The 19,485-nt window shown below is 43.9% G+C and overlaps 1 protein-coding gene across 7 annotated transcripts in view; it reads right to left on the bottom strand.

The window, feature by feature from the left end:
* Positions 1 to 19,485, bottom strand: part of CADPS (calcium dependent secretion activator) — a 415,573-nt gene that overhangs the window by 141,257 nt on the left and 254,831 nt on the right. For all 7 annotated transcript variants that reach the window (XM_074344558.1, XM_074344560.1, XM_074344559.1 and 4 more), the window contains exons 10-11: positions 16,931 to 17,039; positions 10,478 to 10,690 (exon numbers count right to left, since the gene is read on the bottom strand). In XM_074344558.1, coding sequence (XP_074200659.1) covers positions 10,478 to 10,690; positions 16,931 to 17,039 — 322 coding nt within the window. The remainder of the gene's footprint in view (positions 1 to 10,477; positions 10,691 to 16,930; positions 17,040 to 19,485) is intronic.

Raw genomic sequence — 19,485 nt, 5'->3', positions numbered from 1 at the left:
GGAGGTCCGGAGGCTGGTGTGAGCTCCGTTTTTTAAAGAGCTGTGGGATGCTGGCTGAGTGGTTGATCTCTCCGAGCCTCAGTTTCCTTATGTATGAGATGAGCCTGTCAGTTCCCTTTCCACTGTGGTTGTCATTTAATAAGATCCTTAAGGTCCTTAAGATCCCTTCCCACCTTCCGTGTGCGGGATGGAGCTTAATGCGGTGGGAATTTCCAGCAGGTAAAACGAGCTTACGCAAAATCACCATCTACTCAGCATCCGGCTCGTTACCTTAATGGTTCCCGCAACTCCAGAGGGCTTAACAGGATGGCTGGCTCCCATGAAAGTTCTGGGAGCTTCATTGAGCTTATTATATTCGGCAAAAGAAAGAGGAGCGGTGGGCTGGGAGTGCTATTTTAAGGTGTCAGTGGAAGGGATGTGAGTTTTAAGCTCCATCTGAGCAGAGATTTTTGAGATTTTTGTCTTCTGCCATGTTCCCAGCACCTGGGACCGTACCTGGTACACGGCGGGCACTCAAAACCTATGCGTTCAAATAATGAATTTATTTCATGGAAATAAACAAAGTCACCCTCTCAACAAACAGGTTCTATTTTACCTGATTTTATGGAATGTTGATGCACTAAACCCAATGGGAACGGTTTATCTGAGCTCGGGTATCCGTGGCTCAGTGGGCGGGCCTGGACCATCACAAGGACTGACGCTGAGGCCAGCTCTGCCGCTCCAGGCTGCGTGACGTGAGGGAATCGATCAGCGTTTCTGAGCCTCGTTTTCCTCACGTGGAAGTTGGGGATGGAGTTTGAGTCTCCCCTCAAGGAGGGTGGTTGAGAGGATCGGATGAGGAGAAACTATAAACCTAGGCGTCTGGCCCCTCCTAAGCACTCAAGAATCCTCAACTATGAGTTGAACGGGCAGGCTTCTAAGCGCTTCCTTAAGCCAGTTTGTTTAACGTTCTTACTGAGCCAAGAATGTCTCTCCATTGATAGCTAATGTTAGTTATAGGTTGTTTCTTAAACCATACTGTTTCTAGGAAGCTGGGAGCCCTTCCCAATCTCTCTGCTTTATGCTTCTCCTCTGGCCCTGTATCACCAACTCCTTGTGTTTTTGCTGGGTGATGTTCCAGTTTCTCTGTGGTCAGAACACACACACACACACACACACGTACACACACTGAAATCCCTTGGTAGATGACATGGTCCTTGAGGGTAAGTGTCTGATCTGTGATATCCCCTTCCAGCCCAGAGGAGCCAGCTCCTTGGGAGGTTTTTATTAGCTGCCTTACTCTGACACCTCCAGCCCAGGAAACTTCCCATTGACTTTATTAAGAGTCACACACATGGGGATTCAGATGGCATCTTGCAAATCCAAAAGTGGGAACATGTGCTCTTAGAGGGGAAAAAAAAAATCTTATAAAAGGAAACAGAATTCTAGGTGCAGGTGTCTTTGGATACCATTCAGATTGTCTGCCTGTGTCTCCATACATGTCTAGGACCATATGCATTACATATGTTGTCTATTTTAAAATAAAACGCTGCAGTGGTCCAGCTGTTCCAAATTCTGTTTCAAAGAACTTGTGGGTGCTTCTCAAGCAACACCATATAGTCATTCTTGCACTGTCCCAGTCTGTTCTTCTTCAGTGCTGAACAGTTAAAAAAAAAAAAAAAAAAAAAGCTCCTGGCAATCCCATTCTGCCCTGGACAAACAATGGGAATTGTTCGATTAGAGAAAAAGAAAACTCCAGTGTTGACATTAGCAAGGGGAAAAGAGCCCGGAGCAGAAGTATGAGAAAGTCAATTCCCGAATTCAGGACACGTCGGGATCAATTCCTTTTTTGCCAAATGTTCGGCACGTGTCAAGAGAACGAAAATGAATGTGAACGCTAGGCTGAGCAAAATAGAATTAGGAGAGTAAAGGAGAAGCTTAAATCTCCAGCGATGTTTGGATTATCTCTTGCTTTGGGAGTTGCACGCAATCCGATGCTCTTTTTTCATTAATATGTGTATTCTTTCATTATTTTTTTAAATTTAAGAAATCAAGGATTCATGGCATTTTTAAGAATTCATATCAATCTTTACCTTTTTCAGACCTGGCTGAATAGTTCCTAATTCCTGCTTGGTCTGTAATGGCTTCAAATACATTGAAAATGTGTTACGTAATTTTTTAGGCTCTGGGGCTCAGGCATAATTCAACACATCTTCCAAACGATGCTACCTGTGTGACTTCTGCGGTTGAACTGCATAAAGATTTTGAAGTCCTTCATAGCATGGGCATAGGAGACTGACCTCGGACTAAACTTAGACAAATAAAGCTGATACTGGTACCCAGACTATATTTAGAAACTTACAGCACTGTCAGTGGTTATCCACGACACAGAAGCAGGCTGATGGATGTGCACACCTAGGGAAGGCACGTATGCTTTCAAGGGGAAACTAACCAAAATCTTGACCCCCAAGTTTGCTCAGAAACAATTTTGTTTTGGCATTTAAGGAATATTGGGGAATTAAAGGTTTCTAAAGTGATGCGATTATATGGATTTCACACTCTCATTTAATCTACTTAAATTTCAAGTGGCCATCCATCCTGCCATTTATGCTGCTCTTTAATTGTCGATCTGGAGGTCTGGGTTCATTTCACATTTGATATTCTCGTCCTTTTTCTCCCTCACCCTGGGACAACATATATCGTATTTTTTTTTCACGATCTCTCGTCTTAATAGCAAGCATATTTGTGTGATCTTGTTTCCGATAGAAAAGAATTTTGATACGTTTGCAATAAGGTCTAGCAAATGGAATTTTCTTGGGAGTGGGGGGAAATGATACAGCTTTCAAATGCTCATTTTATGGAGATTTTCCTGTTACTCCAAAAGCTCAGGGATCAAAGACAAAAAGGTCAAAGCTCTCTTTTTATTTTGTACTATTACGTTTTGGAAATTTTTATAGGCTAGGGAAACAAGAAAATCTGCTGTTGAATGAAACTGTGAGTGTGTTGTTGATAAAACTGTCTGAGAGACGCTCCTTTCTCTAATGAATCTCTTTCCTAATAAGGTAGAGGTAGCTGTTTCATCACTGAAATTCAGAGCACAGTTACGGCTGCCGTTACTCCTCACGGATGCTGGAGGCAAGAGAATAGCTAATGTAACTCTAAAGTCACTGTGAACTCAAACTGCAAATTAAAAGGTGACTTTGTATCTTTCTTATATGGCAAATGTGTGCTTGTCATATCTGCTTGACAGTACAAGGGGGAATGCATGGTTTGGACAATAACGAGCAATGACAGTAGTCAACCTCATCAGAAGACATGAAATAAAGAAATGACAATGATTGATGGCAGCTGGCTGTTTACGGAGTTTTCTAGAAGAGTGTTTCTTGGCATGAACAAGTAACCAGGGGATGTTGTGACCTGCCTGAGCTCTGCACAGCAAGCAAAACATTGGTCCTCCCCTGGCTGCTGCCCTTGAGAAACGACGTCATTCTTTCATGGTCCCTTTGACTAAATCAAGCTAACCTGCGTGGCCAAGAGAGGATGGCTTCCTAAGGAAGCTATCAAGGGCCACATTGCCTTTTGCGGAAATCTCGAATTTAAAACTACACCCAGGGGGATAACCATGTGATGGTTATCTCCATATTCATTTTTTTTTTTTTTATAATTCTTCCTAAGACAGATGCTTTGAGTGAAAAATCCTGACAGAGATTTTTTTTTGTCAGTGACCTCAAAACAAACACATGATTTGTAATTTTCCCTGCTGTCATCATTACCTTTCGATTCATTTACAGAGTATTTATTTGCTGCTGTTTTTAGTTCCCTGCAACATGAGCAAAAATAAATTTTCTATAGTTGACTCATGAGTAATTTATCTTACTATAAATCACTATAGGTCATGAAAACACTCCCCCGATTAGTGAATAATATGTCCAATGTGTCTGAAGTAGTTAACAGAGACGTGAACCTTCATTAAAAATGGTCTGTTGAAATCACATCATGGTATTTGGAAAATCTGGGACCTGATCGCGGGAGTCGATTTTTTTAAGAAGTCATTTACTTGACGGTGAGAAGGAAAGTCATTTCCAGTGTGGTTCGGGGGTCATGCAAATTAAAACTGAATTAATTCTCTGATATTCCATCCTTGCAATTGCAAGGTGACAATACAAGAAGAAAATTGCAAAAGTCTCGTGAGACAAAACTACAGAACGGAATTAAGGCAAACGACTGTTTGGAAGTCTACTAGGATAGCAATGCGTTGTGCAAACACATGTGTATTCGCTACAACAAAATTCATTCAGTCATCTGTGCATCCATCCTTTCTTTCAGTCTTGAAAAAAAAAGTATAGCAAAATCCTAAATTCCCACTTCATTCACATTCTCTGGTAATCTTTTAAAAATGCCTCATCAGACATTGAAAGGAAAGGAAAGTTAAATTAAGTATCTGCTTGGAGGGGTGAAAAAAAAATCTGTCTGCTAGCCAGGGGCACATGTATGCAAAATAAAAGGAAGAAGAAAGAAAGGGGGGGGGGGAGGGGAGGAAAGAAAGCAAATTAAAGAAAGAAACAAAAAGAAGAAAGAACTATTATTAAATGGTCAGGAGGAATGGTGCGACCTACAGCTTCTAAGTTAGCATTCAGAATACTCAGGTACATATTTGCCTGCTCTCTTGACCAATTTTTTTAGCTCCCTCGCACGTCAAGTTTTCCCTCAACACATTTTTTTTTTGGTGGACAGCTTTGTCCTCTATGAATAAAGGAACTGTGGACTCTCTTCCACTAAACTCAAACAGTGATGAGAACGATTTTTCTAAGTTGGAAAGTGTCTTTTTTTGTTCTTCCCTCTTACAGGTGTATTTTTAGAAAAACTGATACCAAGACACATGATGTCAAAAAAGCTATTGCTGTCACTGTTTCTGGGAGAGGAGGAGAGAAATATTTGAGACCAGAGGTCAAAACCCTCCATGGCATCATGAGAGTGTAAACCTGCAGCTTTGGTGAATAAGCTACATGAATTCAATCGTGCCCTTAATTTCCTGTTTTTTTGTGGGTGGTGGTTCCATGTATTGCAGTTCTCCTTTGAAAATTAATCCTCTATTGGGTCTTAGAGCACACCCTCAAGCCAGGTAGAATGAATTCCTCAGTGTTCAAACAATGCATTTACTTTATTAATTGTATTCTGCCATTTCTTGCTCAGTTACCATCTTTGGGTTTCCTACCCCACCTTCTATTTGTTCAGGTATCCATGGGTACCACACCACTGGTTTACTGACCATTCTAACCCTCGGAATGGGAAAGGAGAAACAACACCAACAGCATATCATCAGAGTGCAAAATGATCTGTTTTCAGGCATTAAGCAGTCAGGTAGCTGTGAATTCCATGAAACAAAGGCATTACTTGCCATTTCGTTGTGATGTTCATTAATATTCTCGGAATTAAAAAAAAATTAGGAGATGTCAATGGTTGGCTTTACTCAGAGGATCATTTGATGCCAATATGAAAGCCAAGGAGAGGAGGCAATTATGCACACATCACATGCATCCTAGTTTCAGTATGGAAGCTTAACATTTCCAACCTAAGGTCAGGAAAATAACATGAGAAGTTTGACTACAAAGTCTAGACATGAGGAAGATTGAAGAGGAGAGGGAGGAAGCACATTGCAGGTGTCAGATAATCTAGTCTGATTATCTGAGCTGTGCTAGCTATCAGGGGAACACTTACCCTTCAGTCCAGCTAGAAGTTAGCAGGGTAAGAAGGAACAAACCAGAATAACATAAAGACTAGCAACAAGGCTCAGGAAAGCAGACAGGAGTTCTACCCTAGCAGCTACAGTTCTCGGGTTCGAGCAAAGATTGAACAAGAAAACTTAAAGGAAACCAAACCAAACCAAAAACCAAAATCAACCCCCCCCCCCGCACACAAACCAACAGTCACCAAGGTTCCCCCTAACTGTTGAAGATGGTTCAGTGGTAGCAAAATTAGGACAGTTCTCAAAAACATCCAACTTTCGGGAATCTGCGATGTGATTCACCGTTACTAGTTGTGAAACAGACATTAAAATGAGACTCATTGCAAGTGGCACAGCAAATAACCATTGATCAAGGGGCAAAGCTTAGAGTACCCCCTCCTCCAAATGAGAACAGAGGTACCGATTTTTCCTGTTCCTCTAAAACAGATTGGACAGGGATCAGGTGCATTGGACAGGGATCAGGTGCTTCAATGAGAGGCCACTTGGCATCACGAATTGTGGCAGCACTCAACTACAGATTTGCACGTCATTTCCAAGGTAAGCAACATTGGCCTTAAACATTGGAAAATTTCAAGTATTTGTTTTCAAAAGTTGTACAGCTGGGCAGTGACTTAAGTTTTTCAAGTCTTAACTTAAAAAAAAAGACAGGGTGGGGGCAGGGAATTAAATCAACAACAACACACACCAACAAAACCACAAAAGAACAGAAAAGTTTTAAAGTTTGGTGGAACCCTCCCCAAATCATTGTAGAGTCACATACAAATGAATGAATAGCAGGATCTATTTATTTATTTTTTTCAGCTTTTTCCAATTCCAAAGAAATACTCCACTCCATTCTTTCTTAGACGTGTCTTTGCATTTTGAAATTAAGCTTTTGAAATTGCAAAAAAATAAAAAATAAAAAATGAAAACTGCACGCAGAAGTCTGCTAAACTGAATTTAGAAAAGACCCAAATAAACTCACAATTACTCGCAAGTTATCCCAAACTGTAAAATGTTCCATTCTCAAGTTTCCCTTGAGCAGACAGCGACATGACAAGACTGGAGTGTTTATTTTTCTCTATCCAAAAAAAAAAAAAAAAAAAAAAAAAAAACCCTCTCCCATCTCTCTGTAGCTTCCCTTTGCCATGTAAATAACTAACAAAGCGATTACAAAGTTAACCCATCGAAAATTTCTTCTTAAAAAATCATTCACTTGCAAGAACACCAAATACTTCAGCAAATATTCAAAAACAGGGATTGATGAGATGTGCACAGAATTAAGTATTTAACAATGGCCCTTACCTTTGGGAAGTCAAGGAACTCTTTTTAAAATGCAATACTTGATGTTTTTTTTTTTTTACTTTTTTTGTTAGAGAGTCCGTGACTGACAATGTTTGTGTTGTGACAATTAAAATAAATCTATGTATAGACTGAGGTCCAAACATAAGTGACGGATCCAAGTTTGCTGTTTCTCACTAGGTTGTGATTGTTTTTCAATTTCCTCTATAATCTTGCTTTGAGTACCAGGTGACCAACCCATCCCAGTTTGCCCAGGACTAAAGGGGTTACCAAGACACAAGACTTTAATGGCTAAAACGAGGCAAGTCTTGGGCAAATCTGGATGAGCTGGTTACCCTAAGTATAAATCAACATTGTAAGTTTGACTGAATTATTGGATAGTAAAGGTTTGAACTGAACAGTTTAAATGCAGCTGTAAAGTAACTGAGATAAAACCACTATTCCGCAGCAGACTCTACTAAATTATGATATTCCCCTCACCCCACCCCCAGCCAGTTTTTGGTTGCTTTGCATCATTACTCAGTGACACCACACAATGTATAATTCTTTGTTCCTTCTCAGATCTTTCTCATGGATTTTATACACCCTAATGGTAAATGATCAGGTACAGAAGGTTGAGTTGGTTAAATCCTGATTGGATACTGATGCTGGCTTCTAAAGTATGGAAAGAGAACTTCACTTTCTGGTACTCTGACTGCCAGCAAACTGGCAAGAGATTGCATCTAGCAGCGTTGAGGCTTGGTTTCAGGGGTAGTAATGTAACTACAGAATTACCGGGTTTAACACTATTGGATTGAAGCTCTGAGTAAAGACTGTCATTTATTGCAGGGTTGCAATGTACAGTTGTGCAGGGTGGGCACTGCACAAGTCAATAGGAACCACTCACATTTCTGCCTATGGGAAAAGGGTCTCCTGCAGGGCACAATCTGCATGGCTGAAAGGGGTGGCCTTTGTTCTTACAGAACCTGGTAGGTGCGGTAGGGCCCCACACTGTCTGGAGAACCTCTATTCCCGGGCAGTGATTAAGGAAGACAGTAAAAAGAATGGTGGCTCTCCTGCCAGGTACTGATAAATCCAAGAGGCATGAACTATCTGATCTTCTCACTCATCTCTCAGCCCACCCCACATGCTCTGAGCCACTCAAACTCTAATCCTTAGAATTTTGCTTTGGACACTCCATTTAATCAAAGTTCCCTATGTCAACTAGAATAGTGACCTACATCAAGCTCATGTGTACTCAACTGAATCTTCTTGCTGATGCCTAGTGACTAGATTTTAATCTCACAGCTAAATGAATCCCACCTACAGAGGGAAATCTAAGCCCAGAGCCCCGTCTATGTCCATGAAGAGACATCCATCCTCTCTTTAGCAGCCCCCATCAGTAGTCTTCTTTTTTAAATTAGTGTCTGGTCCCCATTTCACTGTATCCCTGAATGTCCATACTTCTTCCTACATGAGAGAGGAAAAAGTGGGGCTAATCGTGAACCAAGTAGTAATTTCTTAATCTGGGCAGATGATAGAACAGAGACACTGAATTTAAGGCAACATGACTTCAGAAGAAATGGAGATTATTTGGAAATAAACCAGGATTTTCCAAATATCACCTGAGATACATGCTTTATGAGGTTGATTTGGATGGTGGTTATAATTGGGCATTTTTTTTTCCTGACACACGGATAATTCCATCTCAGAGAGAGATGACAGGTTCTGTTGTTTCCACATTGATGAAAAAGGAGGCTGTCAGGCAAGGTGAAGGAAGGGATTCCATTATAGAGTTTTTAAAAAAAATTAAATAAATATTGGGTGTGCTTTATGTTAACGAATGACTAAACTATTTAGAAAGAGATGTAGTCTTCCCTCTTTTTGCTTTCAAATAAACTTAAGAGCCACAAATGTTAGAGCAAAAAGAAAGTAGAGAACTTGGTTGTGGTTACGGTCAGCAGAGCTGTCCCTCCTTTGGTGAGTCCCTGTTAAACTCCTTTCTAATTCTTGCAGGGTTTCCTGTATAGAAGCTCACATGACTGTGATTATTCACAATGTTTCACAGGGAATGCATCTTCCTTCAAGAAACCATCAGGACTGGACAGGAATTCCTGGGAGCACCTGATGCATGGCATTTGCCATCCAAAAAACCCCACCCGTCAAGGAGTTAAAAGGCTTAAGAACATAGTCTTGTTACTCACTGAAAAGAGGATTCTCTCTGTTTAGTGGCTGTCACTGCAGCAGAGGAGAGACTATGTGCAAGTACCGAGCTAAAGGTCAAGTTCCTGATGTGGGGCCTTTGAACTTGCTTTCCTTTCTGCTGCAATTCTCTTCCCACAGAAATGTGTGGGGCCGACTCCATGTCATTTGGGCTTAAGCTCAGATCATCCGTCTTACATCCCCTCTCCCCACTCAGTCACCACTGCGTGACATTCTTTATGGCATTTCTCAATGTCTGCAACTATCTTATTTTATTTTTTTCTTTTTTAACTTGTTTGCTGTCTAGACTCCCTGACCGAGATGTAGGTTTCCTGAGAGCAGGGTCCTCATTCGTCTTCCTCATCCATGTGCCTCGTCACCTAGACAGTGGCTCAGCGAACGACACTGAATGAATGGGTTCCACGCTAAAGTAAGGCCTCACCATGGTTACTATTAAAAGTGACTTGGACCTGAGCTGTCCTTAACTGACCTGTTATTCAGGTTAAGGCAAACATTTCTTCTTAGGGTTAATGTTTATAACCAAAATGAATGGTTTTATTCGGCGCTTTAGGTTTACAACGTTTCCATTTCTTTTCTTTCAATAAGCATCTCCCAGTGTATGCTGTCTCTCCTCTTACCCTGTGCATCTGAAGTGTCGCAAGATAAAAAACCATGCTAGGTGGCAAGAAATTTAAAACAGATGCAGAGGTAAGAGGGGAACAGACTAGAATATAAACTGGGGCTGCTTAAGGAGACGGTTTCATTTTTGGGTTTTGGTATTTTAGCTCAGAATGGGATTTTAAGTACCGCGGTGTTGTTTTTTTCTTTTTTTCTTTTTTCCACTGCATGTGATAATGTCATCATTTATTTTTAAATGGTTCTAAGTTGCAGATTTAAATTTATTTCAAATCAAGCCCTATTTTAAAGTTCCTTTTAATAGGAAGCAATGAGGCATGGACATACATAACCTACTAGATGTGAAGGACTCAAACAAATACATGTTTGGCTGTGAATTCCAAACTCTCACCGAAAACAAAGAGATAAAAATCCAGCTAAAATGTATTTTCCTTGGTTTAGTCCTTGAGGGAAAGTGTCAAGTATTGCACTTTAAAATTACTTTCATCTGACATTTTTGTCCCAACTTTCCACCTCCGAAGTTACTATTTTTTTTTTCCAGCAAACATGATTTCGGGAATCGTTAATATTAAAACAACTGATTTTTCTAATTCAACTTTGGAGGATTGACTTTAGTCTACAAGGCTATTTTGAACAAACGGCATATTTACTTACAAAATTGGGAGATGGGGGCGTCCAGCTGAGGCACGTTCCCTCCCTTGGCGTTGAGTTTCTGGACTTGGGTTGGGGGCACGGGCTTGTGGGACTGCCCGGTGGCCCGGTACATGGCTTGGACCCACAGGATGCGATCTTGCTCGTCATCGCTTGCAAATATCACGGTGTCTCCTTCTTTGACTGCGTTGAAGAAGGCTCGGCCACCCTCCAGACCTGGGTTCAAAGGACAGAAGAACCACTCAGTGGAGCTGCAATGATCTTGGCAGCACTGAGCTCTGAGAAAGGCAGCTTCTGTGTTTCTCCCTGGGCTGGAGAAGGGAGGGCCCATTTATCTGCCTTTCGGACAGGAAGTCTGACACCCTCTTGGCCACGGGAGAGGGGCCATGATGTCAAAGAGGTATTTTGAGCCTGGCTTTTGCTCTGCTGGGGGCACAGGGGTCAAGTGGGCTACCTACTGGCTATAAACATACTAGTATTTTCTCCCCATCCTTAAAAAAAAAACAAACCAAACAACAACAACAACAAAACACCCTGTGACCCCACCTCTCCCTACAGCGACTGCCCTACTGTCCTTCTCTTTACCATGTGAGGGGATCGCTACCAGGGCTTCTCAGACGTTAGTGTGCATGTGAATCCTGGGCGTCTCGTCAACATGCAGCTTCTGATTCAGTACAAGCGGAGCTAGAACCCGGGCTCCTGCATCTCTAACACGCTCCCAGATGACGGTGATCGGAGGACTACACCTCAAACAGCAAGGGTCTCCCTTCTCTTGGTACTCGTCCCCAAAGGCTTTCCCTTCTCTTGGTACTCGTCCCCAAAGGCTTTCCAGTCAGGCTGCTGCCCCGCTGACACATCTCGCCAAAGGTCACCAGTGCCTTCCACCTTGCTGAAGCCAGCGATCAATTCAAAGGTCTCATTTTACTCCATCCATCAACTTACTCTATCTTCCTTGAAAGGCTTTCTTCAGTGGCCTTCAAGTCACCTGATTTTCCTCCTCCTTCCCTGGTTACGGCTCCCAGTCTGGTTTGCTGGTTCCTCCCCCTTTAAATGTGGGAGCATCCTGGTCCTCTGTCCTTGGACCTCTTCCTTTCTTCCTCTACACCCAATGCCCCCCGGGGGATGCCATCCAGCCAAATATCATGAATACGTTCAGGGTCCCTACATGTCTACCTCTACCCTGAACTGCTCCCTTGCACAGCAGACCTGCACACCCAGTGGTTTTCCTCACATGGATGTAGGAGAGACACCCCAATCTTACATTTCGAACCCTGAACTCCTGGGCTTTCTCCCAAACCTCCTCTCCATCTCAGCAAAGCTGGGCTCATCCTTCTAGGCAATCAAGCCCACCACCTTGGGGTCTTTTTGAGGCCTTATTGTCTCTCACTGCCCATTCCAATGAAATTCTGAAGGCTCTACATTATAACACTTTATATATATAATACTACATATGTTACATAAGACATTATATATTATATATATAGTATAAGACATTATATATATATATTATATAAGACATTATAACAGAATTTGACCCCTTCTTCCCTCTCCCGTGCTGCCCCCCTGAACTCGGCCACGCTTATCTCCCACCTGGATTATTTTCATAGCCACCTGTCTGATCCCTCTGCCTCCATGTCCTCTCTCTATAGCCGATCCTCAAGATGGGAGCCAGTGTAATCAGTTTAGCACAAGAGTCAGGTCACACCACTCCTCTGCTCAAAACTGACCAGCGGCTCCGCATTTCACTCAGAGGAACAGTCTAGGTTCTGACAAGGCCTGCAAGACCCAACATCAACTGACCCTCCACCACCTCCACACTCCCCTCTTACAGCTCTCTCTCATGTGCATGTGCATGCACCCAATTCACAGTGGCCATGCTGGCCTCTTGCAGTTCCTTGAACCCTTCAGATACATCCTCACCTCAGGACCTTTGCACTTGCTATTTCCTGTGGCTAGAACTCTTCCTCCAGATATCTGCACGATTCACTCCCTCACCTCCGTCCTGTCTCTGCTCGAACGTCCCATGCTAGTTTGGGCCTTCCCCGACCTCTGCCTCTCCTTCCTCATCTCTCCTCTCTTGCATCATTCCTCTCCATAGCTCTTATCACCTCTAACAAATTGTAAAGCCAGGGAGTTTTTGGTCTCTTTTGTTCACTGCTGCATCCCTGGTACCAAGAACAGTGCATGGCACAGGGCAGGTGCTCAGTGAACATCTGCTGGATGAATGAATGACCTACAGACTCATCTTTCCCACAGGCAGTTCTCAAGGTTAAAGTTTAGAGAAAAGTAGGCGGAGGCCTCTTTGGGGGCCCAAGCCAGAGCTACACTGTGTCTGTCCACATCGTCCAAAAGCCTGTGTTTTGGAGTTACTTGGACTCTCGGTCCATAAACAAAGCCTCATATCTTCATCAGGTTCCTCATCGTTCCTCCTCGCCCGATTACCAGTTTCAGATGAGAGGAAAGTAAGTGGAGTGATGAGCATGCTTAAATTTCCATTTCAATAAGGCCCAGTCACTAACCATTTATGTTGGAGAAAATTTCTGGTGACGTTAAGACTTCCCCATTGTGCTGAGAGCATTCATCTGGCTGCCCATTCTACAAGAGTGGGGGAGTGTTGGCAGTTTGGCACTTAGAATTGCCAGGGATCCTAGAACAATAAATAGCTGCTTCTTTATATGAAGGGTCTAGAGGGAGAGCATTTTTAATAAAAGGTTTTTGGTGGTTATGATTATGAAGGAATATTTTGGTTCATCGCTTACGGAGAGTTTATAAATGTGTGATTTGGGTAGGATGAGGTGCAGTGAACAAGTCGGGAAAACCTGATGAGACAAATGGATGGTGTCATAAGGAGGACAATTCTGCAGGGAGGGGGAGGAAGAAGAGCTTTGAGGGATCCTCTCAGCCCTGAAAACTGGGCACGAAGGAGCTGAAAGGAAGAGTGGGGTCAGGAGACTTTCTGAAGTCCAGTCTCATGGTAATGTTTGGGATAAACTATTTTGATACTGCAGGTGAATTCCGGGCGAGACATCACTGGACGTGTCCTCTTCCTTGCCTGTCCCCAGCCTCCCCTCCACCAGGGCCACTGTCAGAAAGTCAGTTCATGGGATTGCCTAAGGAAGTAGAGAGGTCGAGATGGAAAGATGCTAAGAAGTTTTCAGATTTTTCGTTAATCCTCCCAGCAGCCCTACAAAGTAAGCACTATTATTCCCACTTTATAAATGAGAATACTGAGTCACAGGGAAGGCGATGGTTAGCCCATGAACACAAAGTGGGGCTGGAGGTGTCAGAGCTGGGTTCCTAACCCCAGCTGTCTGACTCCATAGCTGGTGACTGGAACCACGAGCCAGACTGCTCCGGAGCCTGGCGAGCACGCCCCGCACCCAGGATCAGCTCTCTGCGGATTCGTCATTAGCAAGAGAGGGGAGAGTACCGTGGGGTGAGTGGGGCAAAGAGAAACATGTAAAGCAGCAGAAGCTGTGACAGTGACACCAGCAGAGGGCCACGCGGAGCTTTTTCAGTGAGCATGGGAGACCCAGGACACAACAATGAGAGTGAGGAGAGAGCAGAGCAACCAGCAGGGAACCAAGGAAGAAGAAGGCAACGTGAACATCAACACGAGCTCCAAGGCAGCGGTCCTGGGCAAGGTGGCAATTCCTGGGGACGGAATCTGCAAAATGCAATGTGTGACAGTGCCTGGCTCTCCATGGAATGCCCCGCAGGGAATGACCTGCCAAGATCAAGAGGACATGTCTGGCAATGGATGGAGTGGACCAGGCAAGGAACGCTGGCCAGCTCCCTGGCCAGGGGTTGCCGTTCCAACAACACACACGGACATGGTCTATTTATGCTGGCAAAGTTGTCGAAGATCTAATTTAGTCGTTTAAATTGTGCCAGTGCATTATTCTGAATGAATATCGTCTTATGTGAAGACTTGGTTACTTAATCTAATAGGAATCGAGAGGATTGCCACATCCTCTCTGAACTGTACCCAGGGAAAGGTAAAATGAGACATTTTCATCTTTAGATGAAAAGGAGGAGCCTGAATGGAAAACTTACTTATTTATCAATTCTCCAAATCAATCTTTCAAGACCCTTAAATAGGTAGAGCGGATTTGGAGCAAATGTTTTTGTCTGAGTGACTGCTGGATCCTAGGCTGGCACAAAGGCAAAGACATCCATGGGGAAGGCTATCTGCCCCGTAAATATCTCCCCCAGTTGGTTCCACTGACAAGCAGGATACAGCCCAGAGGGAGAGGGGGACAGATGGACTCAGTTCTGCTCCATGTGCCCCCTCACCTTTCAGGGAGAAGCTGGGGGAGACTCCTCAACTCTCTGAAGACACTGGCTAAACTGTGCATCACCTCCATCTCCAGCTGGCAAACTCTGCTGTATGTAGGACTCCCCTAGAGCGCCTATTTAAATAGGATTTTGCCTTCCTCCTCTTGGTTCTTGGTTAGGTTTGGGGTCCAGGAACTACTATTTTTAACAAGCACTCTTTAAGAAATTCTGGGTTAGACTTCTCTCATGACAATTGGGAGTATTTAAATCTCCGTTTTCAATCAAACGCTGCTTTGAAAATAACTAGGACTTGGCACATGGAGAGGCAGAGAAGAAGCTGCTTATTATTCTCCAGAACATAATCAATTTACTTTCCATTTACATCCTTGGTAAAGGAATTTATAAAATTATATCCCAGGGGATCAATGTGAAAAAAAAAAAAAGAAGAGAAGCTTTTATAAAACACATGTGCAGTGACTCCTTTTCCATGTAGACAGAAAAAACTTTCTCCCCGCTCCCGTCCTCCCTCTGCGATAACAGAATTCTGCTTTTATATGATAAAGTAACAACTCTGGCTTTGCTCTAGCTGTACACGTAGCTACGTTTTCCTGCAAGTACCAAAGGGCCAGACAGGTGAGACCTCAAGTCCCAGCTCTTTTTCTTCCTGTACAAAATGAGATGACAATCCTGGTTCTTACCTACTTGGTGGGATTGTGGTACCACCTAAATGCAATCACCCAGAGGCAAGGAATAGTGAACGGGACTAAAAAGAAGTTAGTGGCATAAGATGGTATTTTTTCCCTTCTCATATTGGCCCTTAAGTCTCCCACTTTAAAATATGGGTCTTAAGAAAGAGGGTCTTTATTTCCCTGATGGGAACTCAGTGGTTTGAGAAGAATGCAAACCATCATAGAGCAATATGAAGGCGGATTCATTAACGCAGGAACCACAGCCTTTCCGTGAGCTGCTGCAGGAAGCTGTTTCATTCATTATGAGAGATTTCACTTAAGTCTTCTGTGGTCAGCGCTGTACCACGCTCTGGCAAGATGCTAATTACCTACGGAAGTCCGAGGCTGGGGGTAGGGTGGGGTGGCTGGCCCAAGACTGCTGGGTTGGGATTCTGAATCTCACGGAGATGCTAAATGCTAGTTCTCCCAAGTGGGCTGGGCCAAAGGGCTTCCTCGCCACACCTTGCCAGGTTAACACCCCATCTTCTCTCAAACTCTGTTTTTCTTCTCTGTGTATTTTGTTGCATGTGGAAGAGCAATATGGGAGTAGAAAAAAAGGTTTTGGGCCAAATAATGCAGTATGGTTGGAAATGCTTCCCTTGTGCAGATTTGGCATAAAAATAAACTTCTCTGGGAGAGGGCTGTTGGTGCCTGTTGCTCATTAATATGCTGAAATGATTTCGCACCCCCCCCCATTTTGAAGGTTCCTTGAAGCGGATTTCTATTCATTTTTTTCTGGGAAAAGAAAAAAAAATGGGTGTGGAGGGGGGAGAGGTGTGAGGGGACAGGATATAGAGCTTCTGCAATGTAGAACTTATGAGAAATACTACCATTTGCGTGGTTCTCTTAGTTACATAAGGCGGAGGAGCTTGGATGTCAACGCTGTGGATTAGTGTCTTTTTAGGAAATAAAAAACATTTCGGGAGGACTTTCTTTTCAAGTGCCATCAGCTCGCTTCAGATTGTCGTTAGCAAACGTGGATGGACAGGGCAGTCTTGCTTGGACATGGAGACACCAACACCTGCCAGGCTCACACATCACTGGTGAACAATAACACATACCAAGACACACACACACACACACACAGTCCTTGGTGTACATACAGGACTTCTTATTCAGAAATTTCTTTTTAACATTCAAGGGTGGAGGACATATTTGATGCAGGCACAGTTATGTAGAAGAAAAATGTATCATGTTTTCCTTTTGGTTTTACGAGGCTCCCTCGAGGGAAAACGACGCCCTTGATTGAAGTGGCATTTACGCAACAAGGATGGAGTAAATCTTACGATTCTGTAAGGTCGGGGGGCTGTGGCTGTCACGGGCAGCTGTGTAACCCCAGAAACTTGACTTAGGGTTCAGCATGGAGGAATTGCCCACAAACACCAGCTGACTGTTCACCTGGGAAGGGGTGGGGTTTTGCGGGCTCATGGCTGAGCAGGTGAGCAGGTACCTGGCTGGGGGTCGGTGTAGTCCACAGTGTAGCCGTCCAGTTGGAGGAGTTCCTGAGGTTCGGCTTTTTTCTCCCGGTAACTGCACATGGCAAACGTGTACTGACTCACCTGAAAAGGAAAAGCGCAGGTTGTGAGACTGGTTCCCTGGATCTCATCTTCCTTGGGGGAAAAACAAAACCCAAACCCCTCCCCGTTCAAGCCTGTCCTTTCCCCTGAGGCCCTGCACGCAGAAGCCGGGTTCAGATGGAGTTTCTCCACCTCTTGGCTGTGTGACTTGGAGCAAGTTAGGGAGCGTCTCTGATCCTGTTGCTTCATCAGTAGATGGGATATAATCTGAGACCCCATCTTCTCACTGGCTTATGGCGAGGTGCGAATGAGTCCGCGTGTGGAGTGCACTTAGAATCTTCCAGGTGCTTGGAAAAAAAACTTAGCTATTACCATGACTGCTGCTGTTTTAAGTGGGTTAAGCTGCACAAAATTGCCATTTGTGTAGGTCAAAACTGCTTCAAAAGCCGCAATTTTGTAGGTTGTACCTAATATCAGACTACGGCCCTGGCTGAGAGCTCTCAGATACAACACAAGCCTTTTGGTCAGAGGTTAAGACTTTTCTTTCTTTATGCCCCCCTCCTTTCTTTTACTATTTTACGTTTTGCAGGCCGGTTCTCAGCACCGAGCCGCACGTTCCGTGTCCCCCCCCCGCGGAAGGATGCTTTCGGTTGCTGTGAAAAGTCTTCCCTTCATCTCAGACAAGTGCCGGAGTGACACGCTGTCACAAGCAATGAGCGCTTGATCTCTAGGTGCCAGAATCGTAGAACCATCCTCAGCCCCCGACGGCGCGGCCCTCACGGCCCGCACGGGCATCCGCCCACGCCGGCGCCCGGCTCGGGCACCGCAGCTGCAGGCCGGCCTTCAGGACCCTGTCGCCCCGGTGCATCCAGACCCAGCGCGGCTACTCAGCATGTCTAACATGTGGCCTGTCTGCAAGGCGCCCGTGGGAGAACAAGCATCCTTCCGGCTTCCGGCTAAAAGCTCACGGGCATATTTACCATCCACGGATGTCAAATGTCTTGGCGAAAGAGTGCCACATCCCTCATCTCTCGGGTTCCCTTTATCCAAAGAGACATTTACGAAGTGAACTTTGATTCCTGCGGGGGACATTTTTTTTTTAATCTCCTCCATGGGTGAGTTGTTTTTTTTTTTAATGGTAAGAAATTGGTGCGCTCAAACCCTGCCTACATCTCCCGCACAGTCCTCCGCGTGAAGGTCCCAGCAGGAGATAAAGGGAGTCCAGGGGAGAATGTGTTACTGGTTGGTTTATCTATTGCTGCCCTCTGTTGGTTCCTGATGAAAACTTTCTGCCCGACTTGGGTGTCTCATGCCCGTAGTTTGCAGGACCTGTTCCTCATCCTGCAAGGTCTTCATGGGGTTCACGGGAAACACAAAGCCAGATCACTAAGATTATCTTTATAAGTATTATTCCTACAAAATTATTATTTGTATTATTATTATTCTTTGTAATAAGCAGAATAACCAATACCATCTTCCTTTTAAGAGGATTAAGAGTGCAAGCTTTGTGGGGGGTCATCACATAGGCTTGGGGCCCCATCGCAGCTCTCATAAGTGGTCACAGGTATAACTCAGAGTCCTCTTCTGTATTCTGCCTGCGTCTTATTGTGGCTGGAGGATTAATCGGGCAGTGAAGGGCTTTGCACACTGTGCGTGACACTCACAACAGTATATGCCTTTATGCAAGCAATCGCCTTGCATTTGGCACTAACATTCTAATATAAAGTAGCTATTTGCCCATTAGATTATAAATCCTTGGAAGGCACGCCTAGGGGATCATATCCATCTTGGTTATATTCACCTTGCCATGAGCAAAGTCTGCCTTGTGGTGGGCATTCACTGATGGAGTCCGACTGGTTCTAGAAAGTTGGGTATGTGTAATCCAATAAGAGGTTTTCTCCCTCCCAAATTTACACGTTACTTCAGCCTGTTACTGGTCCCAGGGACAAAGGAACCCTCCTGCCCCCGGCATGACAGGGAACACAGATATTGCTGGAACAGTTCTACAGTGACTTTTTTTTTTTTTTTTTTTTTTTTTACCTCTCTGGCAACATGGAGAGGATACAGTCCGTTAATGTGATGATTAGCCAAGTGGAGAGTTGCAGACACTCACTTGAGATCAGGAAAATATCACAACAGAAGGGTGTTATCTCAAGATTCAGGCATTTACTGTTACTACATGCTTGGGGCTTATCTGATTTTTCCTTTTCTGTTTTAGGTCCTTGTTTCTTAGAACACTGTACGCTGCTGCCCTCTTCTGGTAATTCGGCTGAAGTTGTTTTGGACAAACTCTGGGCTCAAAGAAACTTGAATTGGTTTATTAGGACCAAACTTAATTAATTAATTAAATCTTTAGACTCATCTGTTTTTTGTTTGTTTTTCGTTTAATTGAAGTATAGTCGGTTTACAATGCTCTGTTACTTTCTGGTGCACGGCATAGTGATTTGGTTTATTGGGATCATTTTAATTTGAAATTCGGCAACTTTAG

The sequence above is a fragment of the Camelus bactrianus genome, chromosome 17 (assembly GCF_048773025.1).
Source record: "Camelus bactrianus isolate YW-2024 breed Bactrian camel chromosome 17, ASM4877302v1, whole genome shotgun sequence".
NCBI classification, from domain to species: domain Eukaryota; kingdom Metazoa; phylum Chordata; class Mammalia; order Artiodactyla; family Camelidae; genus Camelus; species Camelus bactrianus.
This window is presented reverse-complemented; position numbering and strand designations above follow the sequence as displayed.